At 34.9% G+C, this 24,539-nt stretch overlaps 5 protein-coding genes across 6 annotated transcripts; 2 read left to right on the top strand and 3 right to left on the bottom strand.

Annotated features, from left to right (window-relative positions):
* Window positions 782-1,672, bottom strand: LOC104716631 (heavy metal-associated isoprenylated plant protein 25-like). The gene is made up of 2 exons (XM_010434042.2): window positions 1,422-1,672; window positions 782-1,318 (listed from the first exon to the last, which is right to left on the bottom strand). The coding sequence occupies exons 1-2, from the start codon at window positions 1,494-1,496 to the stop codon at window positions 932-934; spliced, it is 462 nt and encodes a 153-aa protein (XP_010432344.1). The 5' UTR covers window positions 1,497-1,672; the 3' UTR covers window positions 782-931.
* Window positions 7,131-8,066, bottom strand: LOC104719976. The gene is made up of 2 exons (XM_010437954.1): window positions 7,730-8,066; window positions 7,131-7,510 (listed from the first exon to the last, which is right to left on the bottom strand). Exons 1-2 carry the CDS (start codon window positions 8,064-8,066, stop codon window positions 7,131-7,133), a joined length of 717 nt encoding a protein of 238 aa, XP_010436256.1.
* Window positions 14,582-15,993, top strand: LOC104716630 (probable BOI-related E3 ubiquitin-protein ligase 2). 2 transcript variants are annotated; one of them, XM_010434041.2, is made up of 3 exons: window positions 14,582-14,837; window positions 14,937-15,226; window positions 15,321-15,993. In XM_010434041.2, the coding sequence occupies exons 1-3, from the start codon at window positions 14,756-14,758 to the stop codon at window positions 15,840-15,842; spliced, it is 894 nt and encodes a 297-aa protein (XP_010432343.1). In that variant the 5' UTR covers window positions 14,582-14,755; the 3' UTR covers window positions 15,843-15,993. The 2 variants fall into 2 exon arrangements, with proteins under 2 accessions (XP_010432343.1, XP_019086161.1); XM_019230616.1 differs by having other exon boundaries at window positions 14,582-15,226.
* On the top strand, window positions 18,956-20,899 carry LOC104716628. Its single transcript, XM_010434040.1, has 2 exons — window positions 18,956-19,363; window positions 19,838-20,899. Exons 1-2 carry the CDS (start codon window positions 19,040-19,042, stop codon window positions 20,627-20,629), a joined length of 1,116 nt encoding a protein of 371 aa, XP_010432342.1. The 5' UTR covers window positions 18,956-19,039; the 3' UTR covers window positions 20,630-20,899.
* LOC104716627 (catalase-2-like) lies at window positions 21,488-24,303 on the bottom strand. The gene is made up of 8 exons (XM_010434039.2): window positions 24,179-24,303; window positions 23,657-23,753; window positions 23,291-23,568; window positions 22,427-23,203; window positions 22,244-22,333; window positions 22,090-22,157; window positions 21,900-21,993; window positions 21,488-21,803 (listed from the first exon to the last, which is right to left on the bottom strand). Exons 1-8 carry the CDS (start codon window positions 24,191-24,193, stop codon window positions 21,744-21,746), a joined length of 1,479 nt encoding a protein of 492 aa, XP_010432341.1. The 5' UTR covers window positions 24,194-24,303; the 3' UTR covers window positions 21,488-21,743.

The following is a 24,539-nucleotide window of genomic DNA, read 5'->3' as shown; positions in this document are numbered from 1 at the left end:
TCTTGGTTATGAAAGTACAGTTATTATAGCTGAAAGACTGAAAATTGAAATAGTATTGGGCTTTTATAGGCTAATAGGCCCACTAAGGCTTCAATTTCTTTTAATACTTATTTACATTAAAAAAACTTAATGTTGGGTTTTTAATGAAGAGTTTAGTGGTTAAACACTAAATTTAGGATTCAATTTCTTTTAGTTAAAAGTACGAATTGTTGCATATCAATGAAGACAAAAGTCTCCAACGTAATGCGACCAATCAAATCCACAGTTAAAAGACAAAAAAAAATTAGAGAAAAATCCTTGGCTAACTTGCCACCCACACTTATAAAGTTTAGCACCGAACACGCTATTGTTGTCTTGTCTTGTCTAAACCAACGCTTTGTGACAATTAGTGACAACTAAACTAAAATTTTTCCACTTCATCATGCATGTCTAATGATTAAATTAGCACCGCAAGCTATCAAATTTTGCATAATCGTTTCGTTATTAGTCAATTTCACCGCATTAAATAGGTCCAAAGGGCAACAAACTATGAACTTAATTTCTTCATTCTTATAGTACGACAAGATTACTTTTTCTTCCCTTCCACATTAATTTGGGCAGCTTACCATCGTATCATCATAGTTTTAATTTCATATATTCTATTGTAATAAAATATAAAGTCAAATCAATTTAGCTTGTCCATTAATTTTGTTGTACATAAGAATATCACAAATTAAATTGTAAGTTTTTTTTTCCGTTAATTCACAAAATTATTTTATCATCAGTTTGTTTACTTAACATATATCAAAATCAAACAAAATCATACAATTTAATTACATTTTGTTCTCGTTCTTATTTTTTAACACATCCGATGAAACCAACATAAACAAACATCAACATCGGACTAAAACAAATCCAAGTCAACAACAACAACAAAAAAAGGGAAATAAAATCACATAATAACACAAGCGGAGGCGTTCTCGTCGCTAAACGCCGTGGTATAACGAACCTCGGTGGAGCTAGCACGTGCTAGCCGTGATACGTGTGGATCATACTCGGTGTTCCTAACGTAACCCCTCGGGGCTCTGTTATCGTACACACCAGACGCATAAGGATGAGCCACAACGTCGTAAGGAACGAAAGGGTATAGCTCGGCTCTTTTGCCGGTCCGGTGAATGATCCGAGCCACCACTTTGTGTGGCTCAACGTACCCTGTTACTGTCACTTTCTGAGCATTTGCCTCGATGGTTACATCTCTCACTCCTCTCATCCCTTCTAAGGCTCTTCTCACTTTCCTCTCGCATCCTTCACAATCTATCAAAACCCTCACATCCACCGTCTAGTAATTTCCAACCAAATCATAGATTATTTATTTATATAAAAGAAATTCTGATTATAGATAAACGTAACAATATATGAATGGATATTGAGCTTAAAATTACCTGTAGACTTTTGTGTCTCCTTGAGCTTACATGAGAGCAATCAAAATATTCAGAGACGTGATCAAGAATACCCATTTTTTTTCTTCTTTTCTTGGTTTCTTCCTTGTTTTGGTTTGGCGGAAAAAAGAGAGAGTTAGATATATCCTTTGAAGTTTTGAGATATATGATATGATTTTGTTGTTATTATTGTCAACATAAAAATCGAGTTTAAAATGTTTAAAATTTGACCCACCAAACTCTATAAGTAGTTTTCGACCATATATTTAGTTTTATATGCTGATATTTTCTATCAAACTTCAGTGAGTCGTGTGTGAGTTTCTGTTTGACTCTCGAACAGCAAGAAAAGCCAATATATATAACTACTATTGCTGATATATGCTGATATGTGTCGTGTGTTTTATTTAACGACTTTATTCTATATAGGTCGCTTTTGTTATATATGCACATCCGGACTCTAGTGTGGCAATTATTAAACTTGACAGATAGATGAAATGGATATTTGTAATACAATTCATGTTTGCTATTGAATGAAATAATAGTTTTGAATTATATATATGTTTTCGCAATTATATCAAATCTGACTAAACAATTAGATAAGTGATGAAAATTTTCGGATTGGAAGTTGGAATCTCTGCTCATGTTACGTAATGGTGGACCACTCTTGACATGTTTATGCACAAACAAGTGTATAAATGTTTCGTCATCATCTTTTTGTTATGGTTTCAAAATTTAAGAAAACATCGAACTTTTTCCTTCTAACAACAGATCATAAAACCACATCTCATTTTCAATCTTCTTTTAAAATAATTTCTATAGTTTCACAATTTTAGTATTATAAATGAAGATAACCACTTGGTTCATAGCAAGTTTTTTAAAAAAAACTGGTTCATAGCAAGTTTTTTGAAAAAAAAAACAAAAAACAAAAAAAAAACAAGCCTGTTGGGGAGCTCAGGTTAAGTTAAGTATAGCGAACCTACATTATAAATTTATAACTGTTCACAATATATAAGTTGATTAGTTGTTACTTTTGTTACTTAACAAGTTAATAGTTACTACAATGTGAACGAGATATGTGATGATGTAACGAGTTTGTCATCACAAGGATTCATATAAATGGGAAATCGGGAACATGTGTCTGTGTATCTACTGATCTACAACTCATAATTGGTTTTACGTTATCCGCATTGGAAGTAATCTAGACGCAAGTTGATAGAAGATCCTGGTAGTCTGGTACATGATATAAATCGTCTTACATAATATTAGAATTAAACCCCATATTTCCTCGACTTGACATCAAATGCGTTACAAATTAGGCCCGAAAGAATTTTACCGTACTAATAAATAATAAAAAATAAAAATAAAAAACATATTGATAACAGTATATTTTATGGTAAGAATTTACTATGCATGGATCGGTACAGCTACAATACGGATCTACTTCAAATTTGTGGGGACGATGTCCCAGATAACAAGGCTAAGAAAAGAACTGATACTCATGGTATATGTTGTACGTATTATACATACATCTAAAAGATTGCACAAAATTAATACTACTATGAATTGCATTTTTTTTTTTTTATCATATTTCCTACAGATAAATTTTTGTGAGAGTCGCACCAAAACCATCAAAATTTAGTGTGGCTAAAAAATCTAAAATCATTGGGCAGTGTTTGTTTCATATAAATCTGCATTCGAATATTGTTAGGTTTTACAAAAGAGTTTTTTTATACACTTAAGAAGCCTAACAATTAGTTGGGAACAATTGAGGAGGATATTAAAGAAATAAACACCACCAAGTTTATTCACTATTCAGCCGAGCCATGTTAATAATAATAATGGGCCCTTATTAGTGAAATCTCTGATGGGAAGGCCCGTTATACATAAGATTATAGTTTGTGTTGAATATCCATTCGGTCCATTATGGTTCATCGTTTTCCGATGTAGCCTTTACTCAAAAACACTCTAAACTTAATCATACTGTATATGTTTGCACAAAAAAAAAAAATCATACTATATATGATGGATCTTTTATTTAGCAAATGGTGATTAGTTGGATATATTAAATTAGGATAACTATGTATTTTATCGAAAACACTTGTATGAGTTTTTTTTTTTTTTAACTGGGTACAATTTATTCAAAACAATTTTAATATTGTATAGAAGAAAATGGAATCCAAACGATTTACAGTTTCAACTTAAATTGTTACTAACTTAACTTTTAACTGTGCACAATATAGTGGAATCCACTCCAAAATTCAAAAGATAGAGAATCTTTTTTTTTTTCTTTTTTCTTTTTTACGGTGGTCCAAAAACGATGTGAGAAAAGCAATTCTTTTCCCTTGAGGAAAATTTCAACTTGTATGGTTAACCTTTAGAATTCTTCCTTTATAAATCACTACCTCTTTACTAGTCCACACCTAGTCACACAGCCCTGTTAGTGCACGATGGATGAAAATGATACATTGTTTAGTTTTCTCTAATACCTTTTCAAATGGTTTGTTTTTTATATAATTAAATAAATAAAATTGTAAGAAATAAAGGAAGAATTAATGGAGTGGGACAAAGAAATGAGGGAGTAGAGGAACTAGGAGGGAAGATAAGTCAAAATAAATAAGGAACCAAAAAAATAGAAAAAAGAGAAGAGATTACGTAATTTATGCAGAAGCAGAAGTATGGAATATTGTGTTTGTGTGTGACAGGTCGTGGCCTCGATACTTTAAGCCCTCTTGGAAACAAGAACTAGTCCAGAGGAAAAGATATATATACGTTACCAACAACTTCTTCTGCTTTTCTAAACACATTTTCAATCCCATTAATTTATTACTACGTCTACACCGAAAGGAAAACTAAACCGGGAAAGTGGGAATCATTCAATGCGTCTGTCCGATCATCCGGTTATTGCACGAATAAAGCTCACCGTAGCATCCATCCATCATCCCATCTCGAAGACAACTACTAAATCATTATATCTAAAGAAAACTCTTTCATGTACAAAGTCTACTAGGTCAGCTTTTACTATACGTTACCAAAATGGTCCATTGATTTAAATCAGTCAATTTTACGAAGAAAACAAATCAATCAATTTATTTATATATGAAGTGCTTGATTTGTCTAATTTTTGTTATTCGTCCCATGTATGTCGTATCAAAGCGGTCTTTCACGTTATACTCGGCCGACTTTTGTAAACAATTAATTATAATCAGTTTTAAGACTAAACAGGTTATTAAAAGAAAGGAAAAAAAGCTAAAAGTCATATTTGGTCTTCAAAGTTCAAAGAAATGTAAAAACGGAAGACATCGAATTTTGTATCATATGGAGAAAGGTATATGCAATTAATATACTATGAAGAAGATTAAAAGGCTTGAGCATGATGATGAATCCTGTTTCGTAGTCAAAGTTGCACGAGAAATTTGTTGGAAATTAACTTTAAAAATATGTTTCTGTCCTTTTTTTGGTCCAAGGTGAAAATCTTTATCTGTTAAATGAATCTCATTGTCCTTTTTTCTCTATTTTTATTTTTATGAAGAAAAATAGTAATGTTTCCTGTAAAAAGAGGAAATAACAATGCTTTGCCTTCTGTCCATTTTTGTTGATTTTTCTCGAGAACAGAAGAGAAAGTGAAAAAGAAAACAAAGAGAAAAATAAAGAGAAAGAGAACAGTTCACATGAGTTTCGTGTGTCGGTGTCCATCGTAGACTGTGACACGAAGCTGACACCTTTGCATGGCCACGGGAAACCACCCCCACTCTCTCTTAAGAGCAAGTTTACTGGGGTTCATATAAGGGAAGTTTTTAAAATTTTTATTAATTAATTATGTACTGTTTAAAATAAAATTTTCTCGTTCGTCCTCTACTATCATATTGTGCAGTATGATACACGCTCTCATTATTTTCCCAATCTTTACTATATCCCAAATAAGTGTCGGGTTTTTGACTATGGCAAATCGAGCCTGCAAAACTCCAAAAGCACGCTCTACATCTTTACGCACAGCTTCTTGTTGTCTTGTAAATAAAACGTCTTTTGGAGTTTGTGGCAGTAGAATAGATTGGATAAAAGTAGACCATTTTGGATAAATACCATCTGTCAGATAGTAAGCCAATTTATACTCATGTCCGTTGACACTGTATTTAACTTTAGGAGCTTGACCATGCAAAATATCATCAAAGACTGGAGATCGGTCAAGAATATTGATATCGTTTAATGTACCTGGTAGTCCAAAGAAAGCATGCCAGATCCAGAGATCATACGAAGCCACCGCCTCTAAAACGATTGTGGGCTTTCCAGATCCGCGGGTGTATTGACCTTTCCATGCGGTGGGACAATTCTTCCACTCCCAATGCATACAATCGATGCTTCCTATCATGCCGGGAAATCCGCGAAACTCGCCAATGTCGAGTAGTCTTTGAAGATCTGCTGGTGTGGGTATTCTCAAGTACTCATCTCCAAATAAATTTACGACTGAATCTGTAAACTTGTCCAAGCATATTAGCGCCACCTTTGGAGAAAGGCGGAGGTATTCGTCAAACGCATCAGCTGTACAACCATATGCCATCATACGAATTGCTGCGGTACACTTTTGCAATGTCGACAGACCCAACCCTCCGGTAGCATCTCTTCTTTGTTGAAAATAGGGAACTTCATTTGCGAGCTTATCCACAATACGCATGAATAATGGCTTGTTCATTCTAAAACGGCGACGGAAAATGTTGGGAGGGTAAGTAGGAGCATCACTGAAATAATCATTCCACAAGTGGTCATGACCGACTTCTCTATTTCTTTCAATGTAAATTCGCTTTTTTCTTGGTTTAGGTGGTGGTTGACTTTGGATTGGTGGAGTAAGAAGATTTTGCCATACATGATTGGTGATTTGATCGCATGTTTGATTAAAACATTCATCAAGTATGTCATCAACATCATCATTATGGGAAGAAGAATGGGAAGAAGAAGCCATTGTAAAAAAAGAGGGAACTAAAGAGAAAGAGCTTTTTTTGGTTGGTATTGAAATTTGAGAAGTGTTGAGAAGGAGGTAGCTTGAATGTCTAGAAGTGTTGATAGTGTTGATCATTATATAGAAAAAAGGATGTAGCTTGAGTTCTTGAAATATGTGGTACACAACCATTACAAATAATATGTGGTAGAAGTAAATAATGACAAAAATACATGTAAAAACTTGTGGTAGAAACACAAAAATACAAAAGAGCTAGTAAAAACTTGTGGTAGAAACACAAAAATACAATAGAGGTTGTAAGAATGAGAGTTGTTGTGTGTCACGGACTGATGAGAACATGTGGTCGAACACACCATGTCACTTTATCTCAAACACACCATCTCGAACACACCATCTCAAAACAGAACACACAGTGAAGTAAGTAAACCATTCGATTACACAGCTTTAAACAAACTTAAACAGAATTACACATACTTAATTAAAACCACAAACAAAACTGAAACTAAAACACATCAATCGGATGAAACTAAAACAAAACTGAAACTAAAACACATCAATCGGATGAAACATAAACTAAGTGAAACATAATTAAAACCACTCGATTACAAAAAACACAACATTACATCCACATATGTTTCAGCCGCAAACATTAAACACTAAAATTGACACAAACATTCGAATACATAAAACACTACATTCGCATGCATAAAACACTACAAAGACAATGACATAGTTAATACAAACACTACATTCTTTAAAATTCAACCTGATGACATCATGTCATCAATTAGCTTTTCCTTGAGAGCTTTTTCTGATTCAGTTAGTGTATCCTTTTTAGAAATCAGATTTTCAAGCATCACATACTTGATATTCTCCTTCTTCATAGCAAACTCCTTCTCTTTCAATTCAAAGTCCTTCTGCTTCATCTCATACATCCTAGAGACACGCTCCAACTGAACCTCCAAGTTAGCTTTTCCATCTTCCTCCACATCAATAGGTTGGGTGTTTGAGCTTTTTTTGGACCTCCCCTTGGCAGCCTTAACACCAGTAGGACGGGGCAATGGTTCATCCACATCAATCGGATGGTGTGCATCCTGTTCAGACCCATCAATACTCACTCTTCCCCTTTTCACTCCAGTACCTTTAATAGACATGGAGGCACATCATTTTTGTTTGTATCTTAAGTCTCGCCATGCATGCTCCAAGGTAAACTTCTGTCCATGATCATTAAAGTAGATCTGATGTGCTAACTTCATCACATCATCTTCATTCTGTCCTGACGACTTCTCCCTAGTTGCAGCTTCATAACATCCAACAAACTTGCACACCAATTCGTTTATCCTCCCCCACCTCTGCTTACAGTGACTCGCCTCTCTCTTTGGCCGACCATCAGCATTCGGACAGGATGCAAAGTATTTTGCAATCCTCCCCCAAAAGGATGCAAGTCTTTGCTGGTTGGAAGTAATCGGATCTTTGCTAGTATTAAGCCAAGCACTGACCAACATGATATCATCTGTTGGTAACCATGCATTCCTTGACTTACGGTTTTCTTGAGGGGATGCAGGTTCAGATGGAGTTTCAGAACATGGACTATCAAGAGGAGTGTATTCAAGGTTTTGGTTATCAAGTTGGCTGTGTAAGAGGTTCATATAGCTAGAGGAGGGAAGATATGGATTCAAAGAGTCGTCAGAATCCATATCGTGAGAAAGAGATTGCTAAAGGGTTTTTAATGTTTAGGTGTTATTTACTTTTGTGGGTTAAAGAGATTGGTAATGGGTTTATAAAGAAAGAACTTGTGTGTTAAAGAGATTGGTAAATGGTTTAAATTTTGAAACTAAGTGTTTACCTAACACAAAGCATCAAGTACACATACATATTTAACAAAGCATCAAGTTTTTACCTAACACAAACCATCAAGTACACATACATATTTAATAAAGCCTCAAGTGACATAAGCGCACAAAGCAACAAATACTAAAGCAATGACATCAATGACATAAGCGTATTAATCACAACCACCATCCGAAAGCAATGACATCGACTCATACCTAAACTAACACCAAGTAAATTAAGGAAGAGAAGGATAATAAATTACCTTCATTGATGGCCGAACAGACACAAGGACTCTATACTCATCATCTAGCTTTCTTTAAGCTGTTAAAGAATGAATTAAAAAAAAAAAGTTAGAAAGAAAAACAAACATCACATGCTTAACTAAAATAAAGATATAGAACTCAAAACCTTGATGTATTGTCCTCACCAGCAACCTAATGTATTGTACTTGTTCTTGTCTTTGTTGGTAAACCGGACAACAAAGAGATTGGTACTCGCTTTATTGTACTTGTTCATGTCTTGGTTGATAATACGGATCCTTCTCCTGTAATCAGTCTTTCCATCTACATAATCATGAAAAACATAAGTGTATTAGCGCATCAGTGATCTCTATAACGAAACAAAATGCTAAACTCTCAATCATTAATACTTAACCGAAGGTTATCAATGTTAAGACAGAACAAAAACATATCCATCTACATAATCATGAAAACAGAACAAAAAAGGCATCAGTGATCTCTATAACATAACAAAATCATCTTGAGTCTCAATCATTAATACTTAACTCAAGGTTATCAAAGCTATGACAGAACAAAAAACATATCCATCTACATAATCAACAAAAACAGAACAAAATACGAATCAGTGATCTCTATAACATAACAAAATCATCTTGAGTCTCAATCAAACATCTGATAAAGTATAACAACTCCAAAATCACAAGGCTTATACGCAAATCCCTAATTTTCTAACTAACATCAAATAACCCTAATTTGAGATCGAAAATCAAAGAACCCTAATCATAAAACAATCTGTGATTCATGCAATTGTACTAACAAACGTACCTTGTGATTCCAATTGCTTCAATCTCTTCCAATTTATTCGACTGAACCTCGAATCATGCAATTGGCGATTAGCTTCCAAATCGCCATCGCTACTAATCTTCTTCTCTCCAATCCCATCGAATCGCCTTCTCTTCATTCCCAACTGAATCCAAACCATTCTCGGTCCTTCGATTCAAACCCATGAAGCTTCTGATTCCAAACCGTTTTCTTGTTTCGGAGATTCCAATCGAGAGAGAGAGAGAGAGAGAGAGAGAGAGAGAGAGGAAAAATAATAAAATCAATCGGATGATTTTTTTTTTCATTTTGTATTTTCTGTTCGCCCAACAGACAGCTGACACGTAGCAGTCTCTTAACCCATGATCTAGTATACTATATAAGAGGAGATCTTATATTTTTTTTTTTTCTGATTTATTTTTTTCATCAAAACATTAAGAACTCCAGCGTGAACCCACCCATAATCATGGTCTAACCCTAATCTCTTTTCTCCGTTTTTTTTTTGTATCACTTTTTTAATCCCATTAATTTTCTCATAGTAATAGTTAAAATCAAGAAAATGTGTTCCAATTTAGTGGTTTTCACTAAACTCCGAAATCTATAATTTACTGGTTTTGTATCGTGAACTTTCTTTGTATGTATATCCATATCGTAGATGTGTGGTTTGTGAAAGAGTTAATTATATATTTGGGCATTTATCGACGTGGACAATATAGACAGATTCGTATATCATTTAATCAGTTGGAACGATGGAGTATGGACCATGTGTTTACAACATATGCGACAATGCAGGATCTGTAATGCAGTCAATGATACCTTACATATGTAGGCATCGGTGAAATATATACTATATTTTGGTTGTCATTCATACTGGGAACTCGAACCCAAGTATTGTATATTATGTATACATATAGTAAATAACTAAATATACGTAATCTCTAACGTACGTCTAAATGTAATGTACATACTTATATATTGGTAATCCATAGGCCATAACGTAATATATGTATATATATGGCTTTGAATGCCGTTGGTGATATCCGAACGTACCGAAGTCCGATAGCAAACGCCTATTGGCGACAGCGAGGGCCAAGGCTTATTTTATCGCCTGCATGTTGAGACGTTATAGCTGATATATAATGATGCACAGTCCTTTCTCGAACAATTTTTTAAAATATATATTTATAAACAAAATTTGGTGTGAATATTGCGTAGTAGGTGGTGACTGAAATTTGTATTCTTTGTAAGGGATTCAATATCATTGCAATTGGTAGGACTATAGACAAAAATTATTCAATATTTTATGTTGTCCCGTAGACTTTCTCAAGGAAAATAATTAGTAATGAAATTAATTATATTGGTACTTTTAAGTCTTTGTATATTGACTGGTAAGCTACATTTATGATTTTTATTGTTTCTATGTAATTTTACCATACTCTAATTACATATATGCAAAAAATATGAAATGTTTTTTAAAAAAGCCCACTATAGAACCATATTTGAAATGAATTTTACAAGTACTCCTAAAGCCTATATATATAAGATATTAAGATAAGTCGATAATGAACGAAAAAGACATAGAGCGATGGAGGAAAGTGATATAACAGTTGTACGGGGTACAAAAGAGTAAGACAAGCTACGCAAAGAGGCAAATGCAAAAACTTTTGCTTCCTTTGCGTTTTCGAAAACGTACAGTACAATACCAGCAGTCCCGTAATAGTTACAGTCTCTTTAATTATTAAGTGCTTCAAATATTTTTTACGCAAACCCAAGTTTAAGTACATGTATTCATAATTTAGCGTGAAACCTAAACTTTAAATTTGAAGTATAGTATATTTATTTCACTCTACGTTAGAAATACGGAAACATGTTCTCGGTTTAATGTTTGAGAATAAGTATTAAACGGTCTGGAATTGGACCATTCGACAAAATCTTGGAACTGGTTTTGGAAACGAGAGTGGTGGGTGTGCCACGATGCGTATGTGACGATTTGATCGAACGCAATGTAAGGCTTTAATACACGCATGCTTTTACTTTCTTTCTTTTTTCCGTGGCATGCTTTTACATTATGCTACATCAACACGCATTTTTAAAACAAATATTTCATAGTAAACACGACGGCTTGAGTAATATTTACGAGCTTCGTTTAGATATTTAAATATCATCTAGGATGAAATACACAAAAAGTTGTCGGTGTCGTTTTGTGCAAGGATTTTCAAAAGTAAATTAGGTTAATGTCTGTTTTCACCACAAAACACGAAACGTTCGAGAAACTTTTCGATAAAATAATCGAGAAGCCCCTAATTTATAGTGATTTATGACCACTTTGTTGTCATCCGTTAATTTCCTAACGTCCATCGATATCAAAATTACACATCTCGCTAATAAACTAATTACCTACATAAGAAAACAATGAACTATATATATCATAATTAGTCATAATGATGTATCCGTGTGATTATATATCATTCAAACATGGTCGGTACGAAGTGATGATGCCAGATAAAGTATATATTAGTAATAACTAATGGTGGCTAGGAATTCAACAACTCCTCTGTTTGTTTTTAACAAATGTATGCAGATGTGAAACGAAAATAATTAAACGACTTACTATACAGGTCTAATGAATTAAATGAGACTATGCAGCTCAGCCACACATTTTGCAACAGCAATGGGATGGAATTGCGATTGAAGCTAATAATAACTACTTCTCCAAAACATTAGTTACATGCTCTCACTGGGTAAGTATTGTAACATGTTTTTTTCACTGTAAAGTTTGTAGCGACTGTTTTGTTTATTACTATAATCTGATTTGGGGAAAAGGCCTAAATCTGACTCGAAAATTAATGTAAAAATACTGCTAGGCTTTTGAGAGCCTTTAGGTTTCAATAGTCTCGTGGCCGAATCTTGTGGTTGTTTAAGTGATTGTACCACATGTTTATATAATTTTCGTGTGATGGGTTTCTACTTTCCTGATTACTTCTTTAAGATCCAAAACCAAAAGGTGAATTTTCCACCGGTCCCTACGTGTGTGAGAAGCAAATTAAATACACGCCGATCTATCGGTGCCATAAGATTAAGCGGCGTCCATATAACGTTCAAAGGGTCTTGCATCACGTGTGTACTAAGTTATCACCCAATGTAACGTTATAAGAAAGTGGGATTAGCGTCGTACAATTCGTGAATATATTGCTAAGCAAGTATTGGGTTATGGATATGTGGAAGATGCAATGCATCGGAAACGTGTCGGTAGATACGAGAGGTGGAAATTTTTGGGGGGTTTCTTGTGAGTACTTTGTCCTTTTCTTATTTCTTGATATATCAATATAATTTTTAATTTTTGCGGGGGAAACAAAGCAACACATCCACCTCCCAAGAAACAGGCGACACACACTCGGATGATAGCAATAATAGCCAACAAGTGTCTCTAAGTCATCCAATATCTAAATCATGTACTATAATATAAAAATACTTATTAATGAGAGACACACAATAGTTGAAATATCACATGGTTTGCACCATTCCTCTAGCATGTATTATGTCATACTTCATAAATATGGACCCTTCTCTCCATGTTTTCTTTTCTTACCGTCCAAAAGCCAATCCATTATATAAATAAACTGAAATAGAGAAAATAATTCTAATACAACCATAAACAGTTGCATTTTCCTAACGTGGTATGCATCTATTTTGCAATGGTTCCATGTTGTAGCAAAAGATAATAGGCATGCCCGCATGCATATTGATCTCGGTTAGGGTACTTAGGATATATATAATGTTGAGCGAATCAAATGGCACCTCACCTTAGAACTTTTGGCTCCATTTTATGTTTTCCAATATATGTGACGTTAAAAGTACTGTATATATAAGTAGACCTGATTAAGTATATGCACAATCATAAGTGTGTGGGTATTGAAACGGTTAACCCATAAGAATGACTAATGCGGTTGCGGGTTTATCGCCTTAGACTAAACCCGTCGCATGGCCACACTTTCTTAACAATGAAATATGAACAAAAGGACACTTATAATATGGATCTTAATCTGAATCCAGTCAAACAAATAAAAATAATCAAATTTTGTGTATATATATAACTTTGGTCTCCACGTATATTAATAATTTCTCAATGATTTGCGACGGATACATATAAGATAGATTTCACTTTCTTTATCTTAAGCTTAACATAAATTAAAGAAAACAATAATATATTATCAATTTAGTGATTTTGTGAAGAACCTCTTAAACCATATTTGACCAGAAATTTTAGTAGTCAAAGAAAGCATTTTGGATACTATGATCTCATTGAATTTGAATTAAATTAAAATATACCGCGTTTTAATTAATTTCAGTTAACCAAACATTTTATAAAAGTCAATGTCTCTGAAATTTTCTATTTTGATTTATACACTTCCTCGAAAATTGCAAAGAAGTATCCAGATAAAAATGAAAATTATGCTATGATATCTTAATATATTAATATATATGCTATGATATCTCAATATATTAAATATACAGCAAATAATAATATCATAAATTCTAAAAAGAAGTATGTCTATGTTTGTTTTATATATATTAATTAAGAGCCAGAATAATTAGCTGTAAAATATACATTATGTAATACATAAATATTGTCTTTTTCCAATTTTGTTTTTTTTCCTTGTGCACATCTAAATTTAAGCCTATGGTTGTGGATAACAACAAGAAAAAAGAAGAAAGAAAGAAAAAAAAAAACCTTAACATCAAGGATTTTGTAACAACTGGTGTATATATGGTTGTTGTTTTCCTTATAATGGCATAACCATTTCTAGAACAAAATAATGGGTAAATCAGCCATCGTTTGACTAAAGAAAATTACAAACAAAAAAAAAAACTTCATAATTAGAAAAAGACTAAAAAAAGGTGGTAAAAAATAGAACAAAAAAAATCAAATAATTCAGGCGTTCCAGATGACCCAACTGACCAATTCAGAGGTTATCAATNAAAAAAAAAAAAAAAAAAAAAAAAAAAAAAAAAAAAAAAAAAAAAAAAAAAAAAAAAAAAAAAAAACTCTGTGCCCCTGCCATAATTCCACTTGGACTTTGTATATAATATTTGTCTTTCACATTATCGAAAAAGCTGAAGAGAGAAAAAATTAAAAAGCAGTACTAAATAAAAAGACAAAACGGCTCTGGCAAAATCTCTGACCTTGGAAAGATAAAAGATAGTTCAGTCACATAACCAGCATGTGTACGTCGTTTCTTTAGTGCTAATATTATACTTAAACCATCTCTCTCTCTATATATAATAATTTTAATTGTCAGATAAGCATTAAGAGATGATGATATGACCTAGAGTAACCCCAAAAACAAAAAAGTCCTATCTCTCTCTGCCACTCCTATTCTAACTTTTTTTCAGTTACTTTAACTCCTCCCTTCATCTTTTTTCTTCTATTCTCATCGACAAAGATAAATATATATATATATATATATATTGTGTGTGTGCAGAGGAGAGGTTACATGCATTGTATATGTTTATCAGAGACACATATATCTGACTCGGTTTCCTCCTTTTTGATTCCCTCCTCCTCTTTATTAATCGGTTTTACTTCTCTCCCTCTCTATTCTTTGGTCATCGTCCTTTGATCGGAACAAAAAAAAGACAAAAATCAAAGCTTTTCTTTTTTTTTGTTGTTCCAAGAGATGGCAATACAAGCGCAGTTGAGTTACAACGCTTCGAACGCGAATCAAATCGGGTTTGGTGGGTCTGAGTTTTCTTTGGTTAACAACAACAATGGTGGAATCGGAATCGGTAACGGTCAGTTTTATCTCAATCATCTCCAGTCGCAGAAAGAGTTCAACCAGCAAGCTCTGTTTCATCATCAACATCATCAACCTCAACAACAACAACAACAGTCTCGTCCTCAGAACTTTTTAGCCGCTCATATGGAAAAACAGAAACAAGAGATCGATCAGTTCATCAAGATACAGGTTCGTTTTATTCTGTAATCAAAAAACCATAAAGTTTCGATTTTGGAATCATGGATAGTGATAAAGTTTCAATCTTTTTGTTTTCTGAAAACAGAACGAGAGGCTGAGGTATGTGTTGCAAGAACAGAAGAAGCGAGAGATGGAGATGATCTTAAGGAAAATGGAAAGCAAAGCTTTGGTTTTGATGAACCAGAAGGAAGAAGAAATGTCGAAAGCGTTGAGCAAGAACATGGAACTCGAGGATCTGCTGAGGAAGATGGAAACGGAGAATCAAACGTGGCAGAGATTGGCTCGTGAGAACGAAGCTATGGTGCAGACTCTTAACTCAACGCTCGAACAGGTCCGTGAGAGAGCCGCCACGTGTCACGACGCTGGTGCTGCAGAGGTGGACGACGAAGGGTCGTTTTGCGGCGGAGACGGGGATAGTTTTCCGGCGGAGAAGAAGATGAGTGGTAGTAGTAGTAGTTGCTGCAATTGCGGTTCTAATGGAGTCACGAGAGTTCTGTTTCTGCCGTGTAGGCATCTCTGTTGCTGCACAGATTGTGAGGAAGGGCTTGTTCTTTGTCCGATCTGTAACACCCCCAAGAAAAACAGAATCGAAGCCTTTATTTTCTAGGATTTTTCTTTGAAAATTTTCCCGAGAAAGTTTGGTTAAAAACTTAGAAGAAGAAGAATGTGCCTAGTTTTTGTATCCCGGTGACCGGAGAGTTTTTAACTCCGGGTAGATGACGTGGCAGGGTAATTTTTTTGTTTATTTTCCGGGGAAATTTTTAGGGGAAAAAAAGGGAAAGTAAAATTAGGCATTTTAGAATAGGAAAAAAGGTAGGTTATTAAGAAAGTAAATTCTAATTAGGGTTTCTTTTGACCTTTTTGTTTTTTTTTTTTTTTTTTGGTTTTTTTCTTATCAATGGGAGAGAAAAGAAAGCCAGAACATAATCCATATTTTCCTTTATCTCTAATGAATTTTTTTGAATATAAAAGTTTAAATTTGCTATTCTTTCTATTTCATGATTTTTTTAAACAAATTCCACGAGCAAAGATATATTTTAAGATTGTTTACTAGCAATTAAATATATTATTCACAGTATACACTTCCTAATAAAAAATAATTATAAACAAATACTAATGTTTGTTTATATAAAAAAAGGTAAAAAAAAATATATATATATTAGTAGAAACAAATAGTTTTTTCTTTGAAACAAACAAGAACTAAAAAAAAGCTTACAAAGTGTTATTTATAATAAATGTTTTGATGTTGCAATGTTGAGGAAAGAGGTGGTAGTAGAGTCCCGTAGACACGCGTATTGGAATGGATAAAGCTGTAGGGTATTAGTATTGGGTTGCGAAATAATCAATAATACTAGTACAGTGACAAGAGGGCACAATAACAATAGTAATAACTTGAAGATTAAAAAAAAAAAATTGAAAAGAGGAGAATCAGAGTTTGGCCTGCCACCACCACCACCATAGGACTGAGTTCTCGCACTTTCCTAAACAGAAACATGTTTCATTGAACACTTGTGCCCTTCCTTCGTTTTATGGATTCTCGATCTCTGTTTGGACAGATCTGTGCTACCCTAGGTTTCTAGACACACACACCCTAACCTATAAATATAATAGCACTGTAGCATCTACTTTTTTTTTTCTTTTTTTTTGGTTTAATGCATCAGCATCTAATATTAGATCGTACTATACTACTATTATGTACCCTCGTTCAATTTGTCAATTAACTAAGAATTAAACTCTGTAATTTGTGAGAACCCATCCTTGGTATTATTAGGCTCACATTGCCACATTTATATATAAGTATAACAAATCTTTTTCCACTCTTTGATTAAAATATATCGATTACTTGCTTAACTTGTAAAGTTGTAATGGAGCGACTTGCAATATTTCTTATGTGATATAATACACCGCTTACATAGTTACATATTCCCGACTGCCTTTAGATTTTTTTTCCCCAACTGTGATAGATTTATGCTCATATATGATATATCATTGTACTATTTCTTCATCTATATTAGTATTGTTTATTAGGAATTGTTTATTTTTGTTTTTGCCTATGAATGTAGGACTACGTAAGGACGTAAGGTATATTTTGAATGGAATTTGTTTTATCTACTATAAACGGTAACAGAATCTCTATAATTTACTTGTACAAATTTCATTGAAAAAATGTCGAATGTTATTTGAACATAAAAAAATAAAATAAAAAATAAACGATCGACGTTAAGCGGTCCTATGGATGGGGAGAGTGGTTAGCGTTGTAGGGTGTTTGGGGGTCATTATCGCTTCTAATGGAGTTTTTTTTTAATTTACGGTTACGGATTTAAGTCTTGCTAGTTTTAGACTCTTTACTGGAAAAGCGTAAAAGTAAAAAAACCACACCTAATCCGCCAAAATAATAAACCTCACAGATTACAATTTTGGGTAATTAATTGGATTACAAATGGACACATGGGCCGGCCCATTTGTCCCCACAAACACTAGGCCCTTAGTCGAAGTGGGACCCCAATAGATTGCCAACTATTTTATCGAAAAAAAACAAGAAGTTTGGAACTGATACGTCGTCACATATTAAAACTAGCAAGACTTAAATCGTGTAGAGGTAGAGTTGGTGTAGTCTCTGGGGGTGCACACATGTTGTATGTCATTCTTCTGAGAAAGATAGTAATTTTTTAACTTATGACATGTGCGCCACTGCTCGACGTGTGCTCGGAGAGAGTGACCAGGTAGTTATTTTATGCGAGGAAATCTTGGGAAAATATAAATAATTCGAAGGTATTGTTATGCAATTATCCAAAACGTTGTTTTAGATTTTAGTTTATTTTGCTCACGTATTTCATATTTTGCCACGTCGATGCATTTACAATCTCATAAACCATTTCGTTTAATAACCTACTGCATTTATATATTATATTGCAAATATAAAAATTAATTCAACAAACTTGTTACTGCAAACTGGATCATTTGAGTGAATATATTAGAAGAAGGAAAATAAAGATATTGAAAATGTAACTAGGGAAATTAGGAAATGTAGGTAGGTAAAGTCTATATAAGCAGACGAGGAAATAAAATAGTAACGTGGATGCGTCGTGGACTGGATTCCATGTACACCTATTTTTGCTTTTACGTTTCTCTTTTTTGTTAGGCGAAAGATTTGACATTTCAAACGAAATACAGTAAAGTATTCTTTTATCATTTAATTGCTAGGCCTTACTTTACCAAATCGTTTACATATTTTTATACAACTCGATGGAACAAGACCCATCCCACGGGTTTTTTGGACCTTACTTCTATGCACATTCGATCAATTATTTCACACACAACTTTTTTTATAGTATTAAAGCTCGATCTAACTATGACATGTTTATAAAGTTCACTTGTTTTGTCTCATTGCTAATTAACGTAAGAATATTTAGGCGAGTCGGCTTTTTTTAATACGGGAATTGTCCATTCAACTTTTTTAACCTAATAAGAATTTTTTACCTAATTAAAACTCTTCAAAATTTAGCATTTTTGTATTAAAAACTCACCAATTCCATATGTGGATTAGTGTGTAATAAAAAGATTTACAGTAGTTTTGAATTATTAAAAAAAAAAGTAAATATCATAACAGTATTCTTTTTTGTTAACAAGAAATATTACTAATTCGTAATTTACATTATTTTATTTGTAAAGAAACAAAAATAAAATAAAAATTCCATATTTAAAAAATCGAATATCCTTTTAAAACAGAGAAAGGCGCACGTACTCTCCTCTCTTCAGTTTTGAGAACTCGCCGAGAGAGAAGGGTAGAAGGAGAAGGACGCCATGGAAAGGCTTCTGCAACCTTCGTCTTCTTCTTCCTCAATCTCTTATATTTCCAAATTCTTTACAAAGACTTCTCCTTTCCTTCCTCGTCTCCGCTCATCGACTCTGGGCTTTGTCTCCTCATCTCATCATCACCGTCGGCCCGAGTCGTCACGCCGACTCAGCTCAATCTCTTGCAACGCTTTCCAAAACCCATCAGCGTTTACGCCTCTTGTATCTAATAAGACTAACAATTCCTTCAATGGGTCTCCCAAATCGGAAGAATCCAAACCTAATCCCGGAGTTCTTCAACGGATCGCGACGACGGCTTCTGAGCAGCGAAAGGTAAATTCAATTTCGCGTTTTGATCACTGGAATTGAGAAATCTACGGATTTATATGTTGATGCTTGGGTTACATTAGATTTGGGGTTTATTGGGGTTTTGTTTACAAAAAAGTTCCAATTTTGTTGGGTTTGATCTGTCAGTTACAAGAATCACGGAATCAGATTCTCACATAGTTTTAGGATTCGTGAGCTTATACGATACTTTTGATTTTGAACTTGATTTATCTTGTTAGAGAAATCTCAAAAAGATCCAGACTTTTTGGAACTTGTATATCTTAAATCCAGAGCAAGAGCAAAACTAATTTAGCTTCTTGTTAACCTACTTAAAAAAGGTTTTGGCTCTGTAACTATTTTGAGCTTGTAAGACTAGTGGCTGATCTGTCTGTGTGTTTACATTGTGTTTGTTAGCTGTCCTTCTTATGTAGTCACATGGGGTGGTTTACAAGATGTTTACAAATCTGTGTTTCTTTGCAGACATTATCTACTGGAACGGTCATACTAATCTCTGCAGTAGCTGCGCTTTTGCTTAACCCGCTTCTTGCACCACCTGCTTTCGCTAGCTTCCAGACCGCAGCTAAAACTGGTTGGCTAACCAGTGCATGGACAGGTTTCCTTGCTGGCTGCTTGCACACGCTATCAGGACCTGATCACCTTGCTGCTTTAGCTCCGCTTTCAATCGGACGCAGCAAAATGGAAAGTGCTGCTGTTGGAGCTCTTTGGGGATGTGGGCACGACGCTGGTCAAGTCATCTTTGGTTTACTGTTTCTGTTACTTAAAGACCGGCTTCACATTGAAGTATTACAAACTTGGGGTACAAGAATTGTGGGATTGACACTTGTCATCATTGGTGCTATGGGAATCAAAGAAGCTTCCGAGATTCCAGAACCTTGTGTTGCCTTGGAAACCGACATCAGCATGGTATCAACAGAGAAAGAGGGCTTACCAACGCCCAAAAAGAAGAAGATCGGGTTCGCTACATTTGCAACTGGAGTGGTTCACGGGTTACAACCGGATGCTCTGATGATTGTTTTGCCTGCATTGGCTCTGCCATCTCGGTTAGCTGGGTCTGCGTTTCTGATAATGTTTCTGGTTGGAACGGTTATCGCTATGGGAAGTTACACAGCGTTTATTGGGTCTTGTAGTGAGGCATTGAAAGAGAAGGTTCCAAGGATCACAGAGAAACTAACTTGGGCTTCATCTCTTGTGGCTATAGCTCTTGGATTGGGAATTGTCATCAGCCCTTTCTTTGGATTTAGCCTCTACTGAGAAAGTAAAAGCTTCTTCTTCAGGTAAATGAGAGAAGTTGATATCCTTTTAGCTCTATAGAAGAAAAGAGTCTTTTTTTTTTTTTTTGGTTCATTCAATTTACTGGTGCTTGTACGAACACAATCTCGTAATCTTGCTTCTGAAACTCCCTCTACACGAAAACCATTTTTTCTTTACCCTTATTTTTAAGAGAAGTTTGGTTCTAGTTCTGAATTATTGAACAGCTTGCATGTAACCATAATTTATAATATGAATGTATTCTTGCTGACACATTACGGATCTCATCGTTTTTAGACATACATAAACATAAGACTGATTCTGATACGATTTAACTGTCCACCTCCGAAGTAAGCATAGTATGACGTTGAAAGAAAAGTAACGTTATGTTTACTTTTAAGTTGTTATTGTATATATACCATTTGAACAGAGAACTTTCTGTGTCACAAATTCAAACCCAAAAATGTCAAAACCAAACTTAGTTACTAATGTCATAACGTCAAAAGCGGAGTTCAAACCCAAATGGTCAGATTATCACACATTCAACAACCAAATCTATAGACTCTAAAGACCCCACGCTTACTACAACGACGTTATACAAATGTGGCCATTGTTGCAACACATATTAACAACAATTGTAAATTCTCTAATAACCACACATAAGATCCTATATCCTTTATTGTCTTTTTCGTTTCATACTTGGTTTGCCCTTTCGTACAGAACATGCATACTAAAAACACGTCTTCGTCGACAGCTCTTGACGTCCAGGTGTAATAAACCTTTCTTGTTAGTATATAGGAATGTACCAGACATGTCACGATCGTTCAAGGACAAAAAAAAGAGCTTTCATCAAATTACACCGATTATAAATCTTCAATGTATATAATGTATTATTTTGATAAAACAAGAGACAAATAAGGTCACAACAACACAGAAGGTTTTTTTGGTCTTTAAAACACATACTATTACAAACATAGCACATATAAGATCCACAAGATGAAGATTGTATTATCTCAAATTTGATCTCTTCCCATCTTTTCATTTTCTCCCCATTCTCCTCTGCTAATTAGAACCACACAAACGCCAATCAAGAATCTTTCACTGCCAAACACTCATTTTAGATGCTTGGTCTCACGTTGAGACGGCTCGCCAGCTTCTGTCCCAGAGACTTGTCAGCCTGTTTCACACATTATTTACCCAATCAGTGTCAGAAAATGTTTAAAACTTGACAAAACTTCACAATGAGAGAGTAAATAAGACTGAGAATTCAGACCTGAGACCAGTAAGAGATCCAGATACTGCGGATTTCGTGTGTGATGCGAGGGTCGGATAGTGCATCAATCCATCTACAGATGAATCGTTCTTGCCTGAAGTTGAAACCAAACCATAAAACATTATGAACACATAAGCTTCCTATTATCATTGAGTTGGCATCAGAAAAAAAAAACAAAGACAACTGGTACCTCTCTGGTGGGAAGGAACGGTATCTCTCTCCAGGCTCCTTGAAGTTGTTCTCTTTAGCAATAACGCACTGCAGAAACAGATATCTAACTTTTAGAACACATGTTTCTTATGTGAGCCAAACAGAAACAGAGGAAAACAGATTTGATAACTTACCCTCTCACGTTTTCCAGAACAGACTGCAGGTGGAGCTGGATACTTCTCAGCATGACGAACCTGATCATACCTCGACGGGAAGTAGTTGACCTGTAGTAACAACAACAATAGCTTACTGTAAGACTATGATATTCTAGAATTAAGTTTGACATAAAAGATACTAGTATTGTCATTATCAAGTACCTCCTCATCCCTGTGCATGAAATTCATGAATCCATCATGATGGTTGTTGTGGTGAGCGCATTTTGGGGCATTGACTGGTAGCTGGAGGTAGTTTGGTCCAAGACGGTGTCTCTGAGTGTCAGCATAGGAGAAGACACGGGTTTGAAGAAGCTTGTCGTCTGAGTAGTGTATCCCGGGAACAATGATTGCAGGGCAGAAGGCAAGTTGCTCATTCTCTGCAAAGAAGTTGTCAATGTTCTTGTTCAACACCATACGCCCAACTGGCTGAAGAGGCAAGATATCCTCAGGCCAAGTCTTGGTCACATCGAGCGGGTCAAAGTCGAACTTGTCTTCATCAGCTGGATCAATGGTTTGGATAAAGAGCTTCCATTCAGGGTAGTTTCCAGCAGCAATAGAGTCATACAAGTCCTGAGTAGCGTGACTGTGGTTGGTTCCTCCAACACGAATAGCATCTTCTTCCAAAAGAGACTTGACTCCACAAGTTGGTCTCCAATGGAACTTCACGTAGTGAGCTTTACCAGCTTTGTTGATCAACATGTATGTGTTGACACCAGAACCATCCATGTGCCTGTAGTCTTGTGGGATACCAATATCATCAAAGAGGAAAGTGAACATGTTCAAGCTTTCAGGGTGGTGAGAGAAGAAGTCAAGGATTCTCCAGTTCTCTTGGATGTGAGATTTTGGGTTTGGCTTAAGGGCGTGGACCATGTCAGGGAACTTCATCCCATCACGGATGAAGAAGACAGGAAAGTTGTTTCCGACAAGATCAAAGTTTCCCTATTCACAGAGGATGATCACTTGCTTTAGTTGCAAGCATTAACTCAAAAAGATATGTTTTTAAAAACTATAATTAACTAGACTGACCTCTCTGGTGTAGAACTTGACAGCAAAACCACGAGGGTCTCTCAAAGTCTCGGGACTACCACGCTCATGGATAACAGTAGAGAAGCGCACAATGAGGGGAGTCTGAACACCAGGAGCTCGGAGGAAGTCAGCACAAGTGAGGTTAGATATATCATGAGTAACCTCAAAAAAACCTTTAGCACTAGCTCCTCTGGCATGAACCACACGCTCTGGAATCCTCTCCCTGTCGAAATTGGCAAGCTTCTCAACAAGATGGTAATCCTCAAGAAGGATAGGACCTGCCAAAGAATCATGAGTGTAGCTGTGTAAGATTTAACATTTTACAAATGAAACTTTTAGTTAAAGATAGAGAGAATAGGAAATTACCTCGGGGTCCAACGGTCATGGAGGAGTTGTTGTTCCATACAGGAGCACCAGAGTTGGTGGTGAAGAAGGGAGAGTTGTAAGAACTAGCTGGACGATACTGCATCATACATATATATCATCCATGGTTTAATCAAACATTCAATTAAATAAGAAAATCAAATTCATCAATCAGAGAAACTCAATGATCTTATATATAACGTCATATCGACGACGACATAAATCTACCGCAAAATCCGTGACTAAAAAAAAAAGTGAACACGGTCTTCTTGGGAAAAATCAGTAAACAGCAATGGAATAGTCGAATTGGATTCACGGATTTGACTAGAAAAAAAAAAAAGTCAAAATCCGAATCGACGACACCAATCTAACAGTGATGATAAGAGTGTATATGAAGAAACGGAACTTAATTAGGGTGCAATTCCGAAAGCATAAGATAAATAACGTTTCAGCCCAGTTTCGACGGCAAGATTACACATAAGAAGAAGAGGTGATGATATAGATAAAGCAAAAGAAGGGGTTTACCTTGTAAGGATCCATTAGTTGTTGTTGATAGAGGGAGATGAGAGAGTTTGGTTGAGAGATTGAACAAAACGAGGAGATGGATGATGAGGATGAATGTGAATTATAATATTCGCTTCCCTTATTTATAAATGGCGTGTGCTTTACTGCCTTTTGCGCTTTTATTATGCTTTTATTTTATTAAATTTTTATTTTTATTTTTTTTTGGGGGGGGGGGAATTATTTAAAGGTTATCGTTTTTTCATAATTTTATTTTTGCTGATAAATATTTTGCAATACCAAATATTATTATATTTATTGTGGCGAGAAGAAATTGAGGAAACGTCGAGTATTATTATTTACGATCACAGTACTACGAGATTTT

Source organism: Camelina sativa, chromosome 10, assembly GCF_000633955.1.
Source record: "Camelina sativa cultivar DH55 chromosome 10, Cs, whole genome shotgun sequence".
Taxonomy (NCBI): Eukaryota; Viridiplantae; Streptophyta; class Magnoliopsida; order Brassicales; family Brassicaceae; genus Camelina; species Camelina sativa.
Note: the sequence above shows the minus strand (reverse complement) of the source record. Positions and strands in the feature narration are given on the sequence as shown.

What these genes read in the sequence shown, in the direction of transcription:
- LOC104716631 (XM_010434042.2), bottom strand. Translation starts at nt 1,496, where the DNA reads ATGGGTATTCTTGATCACGTCTCTGAATATTTTGATTGCTCTCATGTA. An exon ending in GGAGACACAAAAGTCTACAG is followed by an intron (nt 1,319 to 1,421) that starts GTAATTTTAAGC and finishes GGAAATTACTAG; the next exon opens with ACGGTGGATGTGAGGGTTTT.
- LOC104719976 (XM_010437954.1), bottom strand. Translation starts at nt 8,066, where the DNA reads ATGGATTCTGACGACTCTTTGAATCCATATCTTCCCTCCTCTAGCTAT. An exon ending in AAAGAGAGAGGCGAGTCACT is followed by an intron (nt 7,511 to 7,729) that starts GTAAGCAGAGGT and finishes TGTCTATTAAAG; the next exon opens with GTACTGGAGTGAAAAGGGGA.
- LOC104716630 (XM_010434041.2), top strand. Translation starts at nt 14,756, where the DNA reads ATGCATTGTATATGTTTATCAGAGACACATATATCTGACTCGGTTTCC. An exon ending in CTCCTCCTCTTTATTAATCG is followed by an intron (nt 14,838 to 14,936) that starts GTTTTACTTCTC and finishes TGTTGTTCCAAG; the next exon opens with AGATGGCAATACAAGCGCAG. An exon ending in ATCAGTTCATCAAGATACAG is followed by an intron (nt 15,227 to 15,320) that starts GTTCGTTTTATT and finishes TTCTGAAAACAG; the next exon opens with AACGAGAGGCTGAGGTATGT.
- LOC104716628 (XM_010434040.1), top strand. Translation starts at nt 19,040, where the DNA reads ATGGAAAGGCTTCTGCAACCTTCGTCTTCTTCTTCCTCAATCTCTTAT. An exon ending in CGGCTTCTGAGCAGCGAAAG is followed by an intron (nt 19,364 to 19,837) that starts GTAAATTCAATT and finishes GTTTCTTTGCAG; the next exon opens with ACATTATCTACTGGAACGGT.
- LOC104716627 (XM_010434039.2), bottom strand. An exon ending in CATGACCGTTGGACCCCGAG is followed by an intron (nt 23,569 to 23,656) that starts GTAATTTCCTAT and finishes ATTCTTTGGCAG; the next exon opens with GTCCTATCCTTCTTGAGGAT. An exon ending in GTTCTGGAAAACGTGAGAGG is followed by an intron (nt 22,158 to 22,243) that starts GTAAGTTATCAA and finishes CTGTTTCTGCAG; the next exon opens with TGCGTTATTGCTAAAGAGAA.